This window comes from Podarcis vaucheri (assembly GCF_965113315.1).
Source record: "Podarcis vaucheri genome assembly, chromosome: 1".
Taxonomy (NCBI): domain Eukaryota; kingdom Metazoa; phylum Chordata; class Lepidosauria; order Squamata; family Lacertidae; genus Podarcis; species Podarcis vaucheri.
The window spans coordinates 70,204,293-70,219,785 of record NC_138759.1 but is presented as its reverse complement, the minus strand read 5'-3'; the positions used below and the strand labels follow the sequence as shown (position 1 = coordinate 70,219,785).

General features: G+C 39.7%; 1 protein-coding gene across 2 annotated transcripts in view; it reads right to left on the bottom strand.

Annotated features, from left to right (window-relative positions):
• Positions 1 to 15,493, bottom strand: part of GALNT18 (polypeptide N-acetylgalactosaminyltransferase 18) — a 352,471-nt gene that overhangs the window by 123,979 nt on the left and 212,999 nt on the right. For both annotated transcript variants that reach the window (XM_082193671.1, XM_082193670.1), the window contains exon 2: positions 8,230 to 8,422. In XM_082193671.1, the coding sequence (XP_082049797.1) occupies positions 8,230 to 8,422 (193 nt within the window). The remainder of the gene's footprint in view (positions 1 to 8,229; positions 8,423 to 15,493) is intronic.

Here is a 15,493-nt window from a genome sequence, read left to right as displayed (position 1 = left end):
AAAAGGTCAGAGTAATAATGAGTTCTTGGCCATTTAAAACTTCTGCAGTACAGATTTAATTATAGCTTGCTGATTTCTTATTGTCTTTAATAAAGTAGAACCCAGAAGAAGAAACATTAAACCATCAAAATTAATTTTTGTCACTTAAATGTTAACATTCTTCCTTGAAGGTTGAGAACAAGAATGTTCTCAGTGTGAAGAAATTATATGATCAAAGAAATTGGGAGTTTACAGCCTCAATAAACTCAGTTTTATTGATCTATATGAAGGAGAGAAGAACTTATTGAAGGTTCATGTGGGGAAAATATTGACCTTTCATGAGTGTGTAGGCAGGCACCCTCCATAATTCTAAAGTAGGTAATATTATGTTTGGGTGTGGATATACATACAAGTCTTTGTTTTGGGACCAAACACTCACCTGTCACCCGTTTCATCTCCGCGTTCCCCCCCCAAGCTTTATTATCCTGATTTGTTAACTGACAATAAATCACAGTGGCCTGATTTCAACAATCAAATCTCCTCTTAATAAGCCAAGAGATGAGTGTTTTATGCACACATACAGAATCTTTACATCTCCCTTTGCATGAGATGTGATTAAACAACAAGTCTCTACCTGATCTTGTTTCCTCTTTTCGCTAAACTGAGAAACTCTGGTTACCAGCTTAGCAGCAAGCCAGGATATTAAATCATGCTTTCAAATACTGAAACTATTATTAAGTAGAAACTTCCTGACTTTATTGTTCACATCATGAAGGGAGGAGCCAGGGAATTCATGTATGAGCAAATCTCAGTTGCTTAAGTCAAGATATGGTCATCTAAATTCTGCATCTCTCTGTGTGTGTTCATTATAAAATGAAGATACGATGCTTCAGAAGGGTAAACCATTCATTATTCTTAAAATGCACTTTGGGCTTTCTAGCCAGCTAAATTTTCAAAAAAAAACATGTGGGCAAGATTGTAGCTAATATGTGTGATATACAGTGCAAAAAGAAAGAAACCCAACAAACAAATAATATATTTATTACAATTTTCAAGATATTACAAAATGAAAAAATGAAAAATAAAAAAATAAAAAGTTAAAAACAACTCAATCTTTCCATTACTTATTTTTCATTAGCTTGTTTCCCAGACCTCCTCGCGCCTCCCTTTTTTGTATTCCAGTTCAGTTTGTTAGTTCAGCAAATCCTTCCCCTCTTTGTTTATCCTAGTCTTTAATCTTAAAATATTGTAACATTAAATTTTTACCTATTAGTAATCCATTTTTCATATTCCCTTATAGAATTACAGCTAAAAACCACTTAATTTCTATCCAACATCGTTCTAACATTCATTAATTTTACAATATTTCTGTAAGTAGTCTTTAAGCTTTTTCCAATCTTCTTCCACCAACTCTTCTCCCTGGTCTTGGATTCTGCCAGTCATTTCCGCCAATTCCATATAGTCCATCACCTTCATCTGCCATTCTTCCAGGGTGGGTAAATCTTGTGTCTTCCAGTACTTTGCAATAAGTATTCTTGCTGCTGTTGTAGCGTACATAAAGAAAGTTCTATCCTTCTTTGACACCAATTGGCTGACTATGCCCAGGAGAAAGGCTTCTGGTTTCTTCAGGAAGGTATATTTAAATACCTTTTTCATTTCATTATATATCATCTCCCAGAAAGCCTTAATCCTTGGGCACGTCCACCAAAGGTGAAAGAATGTACCTTCAGTTTCTTTACATTTCCAACATTTATTGTCAGGCAAGTGGAAACCCAACAAACAAATAATCATGCATCTTATTCTTTCCAAACATCCCACTCCGTGCTCTAAGTGTGGCCATTTTCTTAAAAAGCAAGGCTCATAATGCCCATAGCTGCTAGCTTAAGTAGATGCTATAGTCTAGTTTAGATGTAACAGCAAACTATAGTTTGTTGCTGCATCTGAGCTCAACAAACAGCAATTTGTCCAAACCACTTTGTGAACAAGCCACTTTATCAAACCGGAATCTGATAGGGCACAGCAAAACAACAACAACACCCTTTATTTGTTCCTATAAACAAACAGAAGATTGATAACTCCTCCCCTCACATGCAAAAGGAATAAGGGAACATACAGAGTAACAAAAAACCAGCCCCTTGTGTACAGCCACCATTTATGTCACAGATCCCCATCTAGTTGGAAATATATTAACAGAAGCCTACTTCTGTACATACAAGACTCTTACGTGTATTTGGGAAAGTTGATCTTAATAATCTAATAAACACATTTGTCCAATGTTTAAGTGGAAGAAGCGTACATTGCCGCAATATAATTTTTAATGTGACATGTGCTATAAACTACTTATCTTGGAATGAAAAGTGTGAGGGGAAAACAAATGAAACTACATATAAATTCATAATCAAGGAAAGCTGACGTTTTACTTACGGTAATCACACTCTAAATAGAAACCAACAACTGTGGAGTGTGTGAAGTAAAATCCATTTGGGGGGGGATAAATACTGTGTGCAAGAATAGGTATACTTGTCTACTGAAGACAGTTTAATCCTCCACTAAACTGGATTATGTCCATTTTATAATGCATTTTTAGAAAGATATAAGAAGCTCAAAATTTCAGAGAAGATGGACAAAGGTAATATCTGATATATGCTGTAAGGAACTGGGAGCATGTAGCTCTGACAGAATATTATGAGCAAACATGACAGCAGCTTAAAATATTTGAAAGGATGCTGTAAAGTAGGAGGAGAATGATGTAGCAGGGTCATTGTAAGATGGACAGAAAGAAATAAGTCGTGGAGAAGCAAGTTAAGGTTGAATATACAAAAATTGCTTCTTTCCAAGTAAAACGGGTGTTAATAAAATATGATACCCAGGGTAGTGGTACAATTTCCTTCCCTTGTGTTTTTAAAAAGGAAATTGGATCGGCTTTGATTTGGAATAGTTTAAATGAAGACAATTTGTCTATAGATGAAGGTAGAACTAGACACTCTTCTATGCTTCCTCCCTAATTTTATGGTTCTCTGATTTCTGAAACCTTGTTATTAGAAAGACTACAGGCCAGCTTACATAAAACATTTTTCGTCCACCCTAATAAACTCATTTTCTATCTACAATCTACTATTGAAGTTACAGGAGCACTCTTTGACTTGAGGGGGGAGAGGAGGAACACAAATCCCTAAACTGTTTGCCTATGATAGCCAAAGAAACAGATAACATTTGCATAAGTATGTCTGGCAGATTACAACTTCATAGGTGGCCTTTTATCCCTCACTGTTAAGAAAAAGAGTAGCAGAATCTCTCCAAAAGAAAGGGAAGGGGCTAATGATAGCTACAGTATTCCAAGGGCTTATTATCTCTTTGCTAGCTCTCTGCTAGCTTTGTCTACACCTAACTGAAAATATCAGTAAGTACAAATACATACAAACATGCATACATACAATCATACATACATACGCTGCATAGTTCTTGTTTGCATATCATTCTTTTTTCAGATTATAGGAGTTTCTTTAGAGTGGGTACTCAATCAAATTTCTATATCGATCAAATTTCTATATTCTTCCTTATTTTGATATTAGTTTATAAAACACTAGAACAGAGCAGAGCTAAACCTTGTCACTCTCTTATATGTTGCTTCTGCCTTCAACATTTGCCTCACTTTCTATGAAACAACAGTCTACAAATAATCCAGTTTTTTCAAACATATGTTGTCTTAGTGAGACAATATTTTTAATCAGTAAATATTGACAATCAAAATGCTTCTAATCAAATAACAGCCATTTGAAAATAGGTAAAATTATTCTTAAAATGCCATGTTGACACACAGATACACAAGTGGACTGAGGCAGAATGGACTGATTTTAATGGGCTGATGTTTTAAAAAGATATCTTGTTTAATATTGTTGTTCAGTGCAGACATTTTGGTAGGCCAATGGTTCATAATAAAAATGCTATAATATGGGGACTTGAGTGTAGGTGTGGAAGCCTGTTAGCACCAGAACTGCATTCCTTCATGGGGAACCTTCCGTGGAGCACATGACAGTCTTGGAAATGACCACAGCCACAGCTACCCCCCATTCATATACATCTATGCAACCCCCTTAACCCCTTGCCATGCAGGAATCTTTTGCCCAACGTGGGGCTCAAACCCACGACACTGAGATTATACCCACCCATATACCTTTGTATCCTAGGCTGCATTTGTGATTTTTAAGATAATATTTTAGTTTCCTGTTAATTATGTTGCTTTGAATGTATACTTTACATGTGACTTTATTCAGTAATATTTTATTCTGGTTTGTTTTATTTGATGTTTTAATGCTTCTAAAAAATATAAAGCGGTATGGAAATTAAATTATTATTATTATTATTATTATTATTATTATTATTATTAATTGCAGAGCAAAAATGATAGTCTGTTTTTTATATAAAGATCATTTGTTTAAAACAAAACAAAGTTCTCTGAAGGCTGTGTGTTCTACCTTCCACAGTGTTGGAGTACACACACACACATCCATTTTTCTAACAGACACCCCCTTCCCCCCCATTTTTTTTTTAATCTCTAACACATATTTACATGAGAGATTAGATATTATACTACTGGTACTGGATCTGCAATACAAGTGTGGGATTCTTAGCAAACAGAAAGGCCATAGAGCAAATTTTGCTTCATTTGCAAGATGAAGAGCCAGAGCTCAGCAGCAGAGCATCTCCATGAAAAGGTGAGAAGGAGCCCTACTTAAAACATCCTGGAAAACCTTTGCCAGTCAGATTGGACAGTGGTGAGCACTATGGACCAACGGTCTGATTTGGTATATGGTAGCTTCCTATGTTCCTATTCATTTAAATACATTCATATCACATATGTTGGCTTGTTGGGTGCAGAGTTTGGATTTTCTGAGCAAGGATAAAAGTCAGAGCCTCCTGGATACTATTCTAGCCAACAGGTACTTATAGCAAGCCCAAGAGGAGCAGAGAACTATCTTAGCTTGCCTTGCCGAAGAGCTTTCATTCAATATTGCATTGCATTTCCAATGCAAAGGTAATCATCGCTGAGAACCATGTTTCTGCGGCTTTTTGATGGCCCCTTTATTCAATGCAACCTCCCTGGGAATTTACCATATACTCTGCTCACTCTTTTCCATTCCCATCACCCATTCCCCCTGTTTTCCATTAGTAGAGAATGTTATCTCTGCTTCACAGGCAACTGTGGGGAACCGGACCAGGGGCGGTGGGGAGTCTGCATCTAGCTGGAGTAAAAGAATAATTGTGCATCCAGTCCAATGTAGATTCTGGGTTGTCCTTATTAAACTAACAGTTAGCCACATTTTCTTCAGGATGAAGACTAGATGATTTGCAATTTTTTACACAATGTGCTTCTTATATGGAGCTGCAATACTTGAAATAGTACACAGTCAAGCTGACATCCCATTTCATAAACAGAAATAGACTGGCATTTCTTCAAGATATTGTCAAGTGTACTGAAGCTCAGGCGCTGTCAACAGTTTGCCTTACTCACTGAGTATAGCACAGTACTAGATAACAGATTGGAGTGACACAGGTCGGGCCGTAAACAGTTTGTCAAAGGCATCCTTGAACCATAAAAGTAGACTAAGAAACACAGGGGGAGAAAGAGCTGTGTCTATACAATGACTATCTCTCATTGTAGATCTGCATGAAATAAGAGAGATAGTTCATCTCAAGCAGCTTTTGCGAACAATACATTATGGGTCTATATCGCATAGGCCAGCAGAAGGGGAAACACGTATAGAAGAAAATACAAGCTTGTTTTGAAAAGAAACCTGCCAATACATTTGTCAGGAAGAATAGTTTGGTTCCAAACTGCTGATTCCAAAACTAACAATGTGTTTGATGAATCAGTTTGGAAGACGGGCAAAATGGAAATTGCTGTCTCCCGCCCCCACCGCTGCCATACCCCACCAACCACTTCTGCTGTCACTGCACTCCATACCCCGCCACTTCCACTGAGACTGTGCCCCAGCTCTTGGGGTGAAGCAGGGCACCTCCTCAAAGTGTTACTGCCAATTGGCAACGTGGCACCCTGAAATGCCTAACCCAGTGGGAGCCAGGGCACTCCTTAATTGCTTCTCAGCTTCTCTGCCTGGGAGCAGGGAAGATCTGTGTTGGGTGCTACACAAGTGATCACAATCCAGCTGTAAAATTGTATTCAGAGCATCTTTTGCAACCATGTTTTCAAACCACAAGAAGAAAACTATGGAAGACTGCTAGGTTATCCTTCCTGGATTGGGATATACAGTAGTTCCTCACGACAGCACATCCACTAAGTTAACTAAAGTTTATATGACTATGAAAACTGCAGCCAACTTTTTCTTTAAAATCCCAGCTGTAATAATTTGTTCTTAGCTGCAATAATGTTGAGTCTCTCTCACACACACTTTTAAAATTTTATACTTAAAGCTATAAAAAATTTAAATGGAATCCTTGGGGAGCATAATTTCATAAGGAAAATAGAAAGAGACAGGCTGATATTCTGGCAGAAATGTCTTGTTAACTCTAGAAACTTTTCCCTAAATTAATTTACAATTTAAACAAGGAGGCAGATTGTTTATAGTTTTTCTGTTAAATAGATTGAAATGAGAAGATTGGTTCAGATATACTGATTGTCTTTGCATCCAATTCAACACACATAGAGAGGGTTCTGTATTGCTTTGAGGTCTGACACACCAACACCACTTGTCCAGCATGGCTGTTGAATAAAGCAATGTTCCTTTCTGTGAATAAGGTTCATGCTCATTCAACAGAAGCATTTGATATATTAGATCCTGAAGCTGCTATGATGAACAGGTTTTTACAATGAAGAGCAGTCACATTTCTAGTTGTTATCCGTACAATAGTTTTAAACTTATACGTAGAGTGGATTTGAATAAGAAGGGTTCTAGCTTCTGGTCAAAAAAATAGTGGCATTATTAACTTTAAAATCTCTGAATAGCTTCTTTTTGGAATATTTGAGAGATGTGCCCCCATTACCTCTTATAAACAGAGATCAAGAGAAAATTGCTTTTCTGGGGCCAGGGGGACACTCCATTTATATAATTTCCCTCACAGGAAAGAAGATCTGCTACTCTGGCCCATAGCAGAAATGTGGGAAAGTACTCTACTTTGGTTTGCAAGTATGAGAGATACTGATGGTATCTTCAGAAGGAGTCATGAGAACTGCAAGGGTACATTGTCTGAATTCCACAGAATTCACTCAATATTGATACTGACTGTTCTACAGTCTTCTTACAAAACTAAACACAGCATACTGTTGAAGGAAAGCAAAGACAGTGGTACCTCAGGTTAAGAACTTAATTCATTCTGGAGGTCCGTTCTTAACCTGAAACTGTTCTTAACCTTAGCTTTAGCTAATAGGGGCCTCCTGCTGCCGCCGCGCTGCCGCCACACTATTTTTGTTCTCATCCTGAAGCAAGGTTCTTAACCCCAAGGTACTATTTCTGGGTTAGCGGAGTCTGTAACCTGAAGCGTCTGTAACCTGAAGCATCTATAACCTGAGGTACCACTGTATATTTCCTTCTCCTAAGTTTCTAGTTAATGTATGTGTTGCTTTAAACCACACAAGGACACTGTTTATCTATTAACTTAACCATCACTTGTTTGTAAACTTCTCTGTCTAAGTGAACTCCAACCTAAAAGCTGGGTCATTTTGTTTGTTGTTCTCTACAGACAAAATTTCTACTTTTTCTTTCTTATCTCTACTCATCCTATAGTCCCTGCATGAATAAAGCCTCTGAACTCCAGAAACTGTGATTACCTCAATATAATTCATCCAAGCTGCAAAGTCTGCTAACACATACACACCCCAAAGTGGTTTTTCTAACCTTTAATGTTATTGCAACAAACCAAGTATCACTTGCTAAGTGTTTACTTCTTCATTTCTTTCCCAACTGGAGTGTTTTAAAAACGAAGTTGAACCTGGTGTTGATTTAATTATGTGAAATAACCCTTACTTTATGGACAATTATTGGGATAAGAACTCTGAAGACCATGGGCATGACTTAGCCAACATTAAACCACTTGAATTTTTCTTGATGGAAGATATTTAAGTGCATTCTTAATTCATTTGTTAAAATCTATTGTTCTTGAAAGTGCTTGATCTGGGCCAGATTATATATTTTTTATTTAATACATTTCAAGTTTTCAAAAATTGACTAATTTACAATTTAAAAAATATTCCAAAGACAACATGCATTATGCCCACCAGAAGATATTCCTTACCCATTGGGTCTAAAGTCAGGCAATGGTCTATCCAAGGGGAGACGATCACTCAGGTAAGCATTGTAGCCATAATACTGGAATTGTTTGAGGGCAATACGTCTGTTCTCAGGGCTCAGATCCTGACCCCAGTGAGCAAAGAGGGATGAATCAGTAAAAGCCTCTGCAGGATTTTCTTCTGGTTTCAGAGGTGCTTCTGTAAAACAATAATATATATGATTTTTTTAACAACAACAACAATGCAATTTAGAACTTTTATTTATACAAGGTAATATTCAGGTTTGGGGCAAATTTGTAAGTTTTTACAATGCTACTATAATATTTCATAAGATCAAGCCTGGTTGGCATCCGTCTGTCTCAGGAGAAAATGGAGGAGTGAGCCTTTGGGACTGAAGTCAATCTGTTGGCAAGCCAGACTTCGCTAAACACCAGCCTGGCCTAGGCTGGCTATACAAAAGCTTTCATAAATAGGTAGCAACCATTCAATGAGCCCAATATCTTTACTTCAGAAAGATATGTATCTAACTACACAAAGTCAGTCTGCTATCTGGTCAGTCTTTAAGGTAAAGGTAAAGGTACCCCTGCCCGTACGGGCCAGTCTTGACAGACTCTAGGGTTGTGCGCTCATCTCACTCTAGAGGCCGGGAGCCAGCGCCGTCCGAAGACACTTCCAGGTCACGTGGCCAGCGTGACGAAGCTGCTCTGGTGAGCCAGCACCAGCGCAGCACACGGAAACGCCGTTTACCTTCCCGCTATAAAGCGGTACCTATTTATCTACTTGCACTTTAAGGGTGCTTTCGAACTGCTAGGTGGGCAGGAGCTGGGACCGAACGACGGGAGCTCACCCCGCCGCAGGGATTCAAACCGCCGACCTTACGATCAGCAAGTCCTAGGCACTGAGGTTTTACCCACAGCGCCACCCGCGTCAGTCTTTAATAATAGCCAAATTCTGGCACAGGTGGTCCAAAACACTGCCAGGTTTTGCATGTGGCCTGATTATTCAGTGTGCAAAGCATTGGAACTTCAATCCTAAAAAACTGAACAGCCGCAAACGCCTGCAAAGCTGGAAACCATGTTTTCACACTGCAGATCTATTGGCACTTGCAGCTTTTACTGATTCAGTGGGTTCTAAAAATTGTTGCCAAATATTGTTTATTTAAATTAATTTTCATGACTTTTAAAAAGAATGTTTGTAGCTCGCCTTGAAGATGTTAGACTGAAAGGTGTAGCATTGAAATGAAGCAGTCCACATTTTGTGTACTAAGCAGTTAATAAGTTACTTTACTTGTGCCTTTATTTTAATTTTATTTACTTTACACAGGGCCATAGCTAGAGGGTGGTGAGGTGGGACATAACCCATAAATATAAAGATTGATTATTGCCTCATAAGAAATGGTTTTAAATACAGTAGAGGGTGAATTGAACGGAGGGAAGAGTTGGAGGAGAGGCAGAAAGAAGAGCTAATTTGTCCATGGCTAGGGGGTACAATCTGGACAGTTCTGCCAGGGACACAAGATCACCTAGCTACGGCTCTGGTAGTACATATAGTAAGAGTAAACTCAATCCTTGCTAAGACAGTGTTACTCATACATCAAATTAAAGTGGGAAATATTTACAAAAACATCTCATAAATCAGTAAAGGTAAAGGGACCCCTGACCAGTGATGTAGCGTGGGTTGTCAGCACCCGGGGCAAGGCAAGTAATTTGCGCCCCCTAACCGCACCGCACCGCACGCCTGGCACCCCCCTCCACAGTGGGCGGCGACCCGGCGGCTCGGATCGGATTCGCACAGCCAGCACTGCAGTGAGAGTGAGTGAGCCAGGTACGGGCAGAGAGCTGCGACCCCCCCCCTGCACCCCCCACACTACGCCACTGCCCCTGACCATTAGGTCCAGTCGCAGATGACTCTGGGGTTGCGGCGCTCATCTCGCTTTATTGGCTGAGGAAGCTGGCATACAGCTTCCGCATCATGTGGCCAGCATGACTAAGCCGCTTCTGGCGAACCAGAACAGCGAACGGAAACGCCGTTTAACTTCCCGCCGGAGTGGTACCTATTTCCCGCCAGAGCAGTATCTACTTGCATTTTGATGTGCTTTCGAACTGCTAGGTTGGCAGGAGCAGGGACCAAACAACGGGAGCTCACCCCGTCACAGGGATTCGAATCGCCGACCTTCTGATCGGCAAGTCCTAGGCTCTGTGGTTTAACCCACAGCGTCACCCGCAAAACACAGTAGCCACCCCCAAAACACCTAGAATCAATATCTGGCAATCTGAGGATGAAACCCCGCCTCATTTTATTCATTTCAAAGTGAATAAGTATCCTAGATATCAAAAGTGAATAGTTATCTTTCTTGAGCTAACAAGCAAGAAAACATAATAAAGTATTCAAACACATCTATCTCTGCTGGGACCTTTGTAATTTAGGGATATCTATCAACTTGCAATAAATATTAGGCACTATGGTGCCTATCACTCTGATGAAACGAAAAAGGGAAGCCAAATGGATGATATTATCCGGCAAGTAATAACAGGTACAATGTCAGTTTCTCTCTACAGCTTTCCCTGGTATGTAAATTCTGACCAAAGACCTATGACTGGGCAGAAGCCCATAGAATCTAATACATTAATATAGCATATTATTCCAAATATAGAACAATATATGGGACGGGTACAGGCTCTATGAATAGAAACCCAGCACGTGCTACAGTTCAAAGATCTGTGCTCCCAAAAATACATTACTTCCCTCCAATACTCACAATGACTTTCATTCAGATTGGCTTGTATTCCTTTAAAAGGAAAAAGAAGAGGAAATGTGTTCCCCTGCCCTCTGTGTGCGAGTAACCAAAAATGGCTGGTATATTCAGAAAACAAAGAGGTTTTTGAAATGCAAAAGCTGCTAGACAGCGTGTCAGGTCATGGATAATCAATGAGACGTTATTCAGATGCAACACTTTACTGTGACTTGACATTTCACAAGTCGAGCCCTTCCTCATAATTTATTACAAGAACCTCCAAGACCTTGAATGGTATTTGACATAATATAATACAGTTTAGCATCCTGCAAGCAGCTTCTCTGGATGTAAAATACAAAAATGTGGAGAAATATTTCCATAAAATAAATGCATCTCCCCAGCTGTACAGATTCAGAACAGTACACAGGATGAAGCTTAACGTCTGTAAACTGAAGCTCACACACAGTGATCTTCCCCCACATACACAGGCACTTGGCATGTTTTTAATCTGGACCATTTAAATTCTTTATAATCCACAACTTTGTTGTACTAGAGGAAGGGAAACAGCACTAGTGTCTTAGTGTCAGTGTTAATTCTTGGCTAGGAGTGAGTTCCTTGTGCCAATGCAAGAAAACAGCCTGGTTCACACATAATGCTAAGTCTCTATTTATTAAACTATGGTTTATTAAACCATGGCTCACTATGATATCCAAATCCTGCTCAGTGGCTTAACTATCATTTGCTTATTGCCAACAAACTATAATCTGAAGTCATGTATTGTTAATGGCTTGCTTTGTTTTAACTATGGTTTGGTGTCACATGTAAACCCAGCACTTTTCCTTAATCATGGTTAGTTTGGCCACCACATCCCAAACATTCAACCGGTTACAAAGGCACATGACAAGAGTAGCTGGAAAACTAAATAAATGTTTGAAAAAGAGAGAGTCATGTTTTGTTTAATTGTCTGTGGAACAGCTTGTGGTTTGTTATAAACCACGTCTTTAGTATGATGCACAAACCAGGCCAATGGCTCATCTCCCACTGACCCAGGGACTTAAATGCCCAGTCATATAAGCCACAGTTTGTGGCTTTGCCCAATCACTTGCCAATTCAAAAAAGTAATTATAATTAAGTAACCACAGAGCCTAGGACTTGCCTATCAGAAGGTCGGCGGTTCAAATCCCCATGACGGGGTGAGCTCCCATTGCTCGGTCCCTGCTCCTGACAACCTAGCAGTTCAAAAGCACATCAAAGTGCAAGTAGATAAATAGGTACTGCTCCGGCGGGAAGGTAAACGGCGTTTCCGTGCACTGCTCTGGTTCGCTAGAAGCAGCTTAGTCATGCTGGCCACATGACCCAGAAGCCGTCTGCGTACAAACGCCAGCTCCCTTGGTTAATAAAGTGAGATGAGCGACGCAACCCCAGAGTCGGCCACGACTGGACCTAAAGGTCAGGGGTCCCTTTACCTTTACCAACATTCCTATCTTCATCAAAGCTACAAAATATAATGTGGTTGGGATATAATGCTTACTGACCAGTTCTGTATCATGTCATAGGTGTACAGGACACACACACATACAAACATACACTTTAATTTCTGGAGTTCCTAGAAAACACAAAACTAGCAGCTAGTTAAGTCACAGCCATACATTCTTCAATTCAGATGCATTTGCCAACCATAGCTCTTTATTAATGCAGTTCCACACAATGTACTCTAGAAAAAATTCTGTAGACTCTTTTGATTGCTGTCTCTGGAGACTGACTGAGCCACACAACAACTCCTACACTATCACCCATAGGCCCAAAAGGCAGTTTCAGCAGGCAAGATAAAAATATATATGAGGAAAACAGCTTATGTAATGACACTCTCTACCATCCGGGATCATAACTCCTGACTTATGTCAAGAAGCTTGTCCTTTTATCTTTATTTTTAACATAAATTGAGAAGATTAAGCTGTTGGCTTCTTCTGCAATGCCTTTCTTCCTCCATCCCCCACCACGACTCTGACAAGAGACTAATGAAAGACTGGTAGCTTGCACTGGCTTTCAGTCACCTAAATATGTAGCACTTCTTAATCTGTCAAGGCACTTTGCTTCTGCTAAATCCTGGGATCAGCTCCATTTCACTTCGGGGACGGAAATCATGCCAAACCCTCATTTCAGATGAGAAACATGACCTTGACAAGCCTATTAAAAACAGCTGAATATAACAATGTGGAGCACGCATTACTTAAGGTAGTGCCTGGCTAATTTGAAGAGGGCATATATCTCATTTTCTCCCAACATGTGTTACAAGGCAGAATAGCAGCCTCCAGATGTTTCAAAATACAACTCCCATCATGCCTGACCATTGGCCATGTTGGCTGGGGCTGATGGGAGTTGTAGTCCCAAAAAATCTGAAGGGCATCAGGCTAGGAAATTCTGAAATATAGATGTAAGATACATGCATTAACATACAAGAGCAGAGATTCCATGTTCACAGTTTTCTGGGTTTATTCTTTCAGAGCCTTGCCAGGTTTTTAAAAAAACCTATTGATTAACTTGCTTGAGTTTAATGTAGTCTGGATTCATATTTTATATTCTTTCTATATTCAAGTGCCTGTTCCTTCTGGTTATTCCTGCACTAGGCTGCATCTTTTGTACTGCACATGTGAGGTGTGTGCTTCTTAAGAAAATCTAAAGATATGTGGCTTGGTTTCCACTATCACTCCCCCAAGCCCTCCTCCCCTTTCATCTTCGTTGAGAATTGCACATTCGTAAGTGTCAATCTCACCTATGGTTTTCTATGCATTAGAATTCCATGTGTTATTTTTTTCATCACAGGGAATGCTTGGACTTTGAATCTGTGAATATAATATACAGAGTATATAGAGTATAATAATAATCAACAGTCTTTAACTTCACCTCTGGACCCTGGGAGATATCACATAAACATGACAGTCACAAGAACCAATTTGCTAACATTTTTAAAGCATATTTTGTTGAAGGGGAAGCCTGATTTTTGTTTTCGGCTTAACACGATACTGCCCTGAATGTGTATCAAACATCCACAGAGATAATTCAGGTCAGATCTTCTTTCTGATACCCTGAATTCTAGGTGAAATTGTGTCAGTAACATGAGGTTACTGTGTTCAGTCTGAACTTACCAGTACAACAGTACTACAGGAATTACTGGACTCAGTCCTTAGCTCACAGTGTAGTTTAGTGTTTGGTGGAGACTGTGCCCCCATAGAATTTCCACTCCTCTCTCCAGCACCACTTGCCAAAAAGACCACTGCATAAGGTCAGCAAACAGAAAGGATATTGAAATGTTGGATTCTTCTTAAGTTTAAGACTCAGAGCCATTTGTTCCTACTTTGCTTGTTGCTTTCTATTCCACAACTGCCTCTTAGAAGTAATAAGCTGGGGGAGGTGGTCAAGACAGCTGACAAAATATGCAAGAAGGAAAATAGCAGCAGCAGCAGCAGCAGCTGTGCACTAAATGACAAGCTCATTTGCTTCTGATCCTTTAGAAGGGGAACTCTCAGAAGAGGTTATGAGCAGGTCTAATCAGGAAGGAGGGCTTGTCTTTTTGTTTTGTTTTATGGCTGTAGTGGATTTATTTTTCCTTGAAAAAGGGTTTGGGAAACAATATATAATGTCATCTTTTACACAGCTGCCATTCTGCTCCTGTTCTCCTTCCCTAGTTCTAGCCTTGGGAGGGACTTCCCCTGTTCTTGTTGTCCCTTGGATTCAGCTAGTTTTCCCTAACTGATCTCAGAAACACATCATGGAAGTACTTCAACTGCTGGTTCTATGTGACTGACATTGCAGAACGCAGAAAACTGCCTTATATTGAATCAATGTATACAGTGACTTGCAGCACAGATTTCAGATAGCAGTGCCTCCTAGCTCTACCTGGAGATGATAGGAATTGAACCAGGAACTTTGTGCAGATAAGGCAGATGCTCTACCACTAAGCCATGGCCCTTCCCTATACATGACTCAATACACTTCAGAGCTCCTTTGTTGCCTTGTCAAAACAGAGGTTCACAAAGACCAAGAATCACTGCCACATACACAAATATGTATGATGCCCTGATGATTTTATTTCCTCCTCCTTCCTCTCATTCCACCAGAACAACTCCTTAACAAAGTATTTAACCATATGCATAAAGTTTAAAGACATGATTAGTCAACAGAATTAACCTCCCGAAGACTTCAAATTAGGCATGTGCTTAAACATCCTGCTGAATTACGAACTCCAGGAAAAAAAAAAATCCAAGGTATTCATGCATATCGATTGCTGCTGTTTCTGTGAGGGAAGAGAAAAGCAGCTTAAGCTGACAGGCTGATGTGGACTGCCAACCACAACACAGGCAAGATGCGTAGCTCTTTGAGAGCTGTGCTTGCTTTATTCAGCACTCCATTTAGCATCAATGGGCACATTTACCTGGAAAAAAGCTCCTCTCCAGTTAACACTACAAGGGTCAGAACTCAAATTCTTAGTCACAAACAAACTGATCTACAAGAATGTGTGTGTAACATAAGCTTGT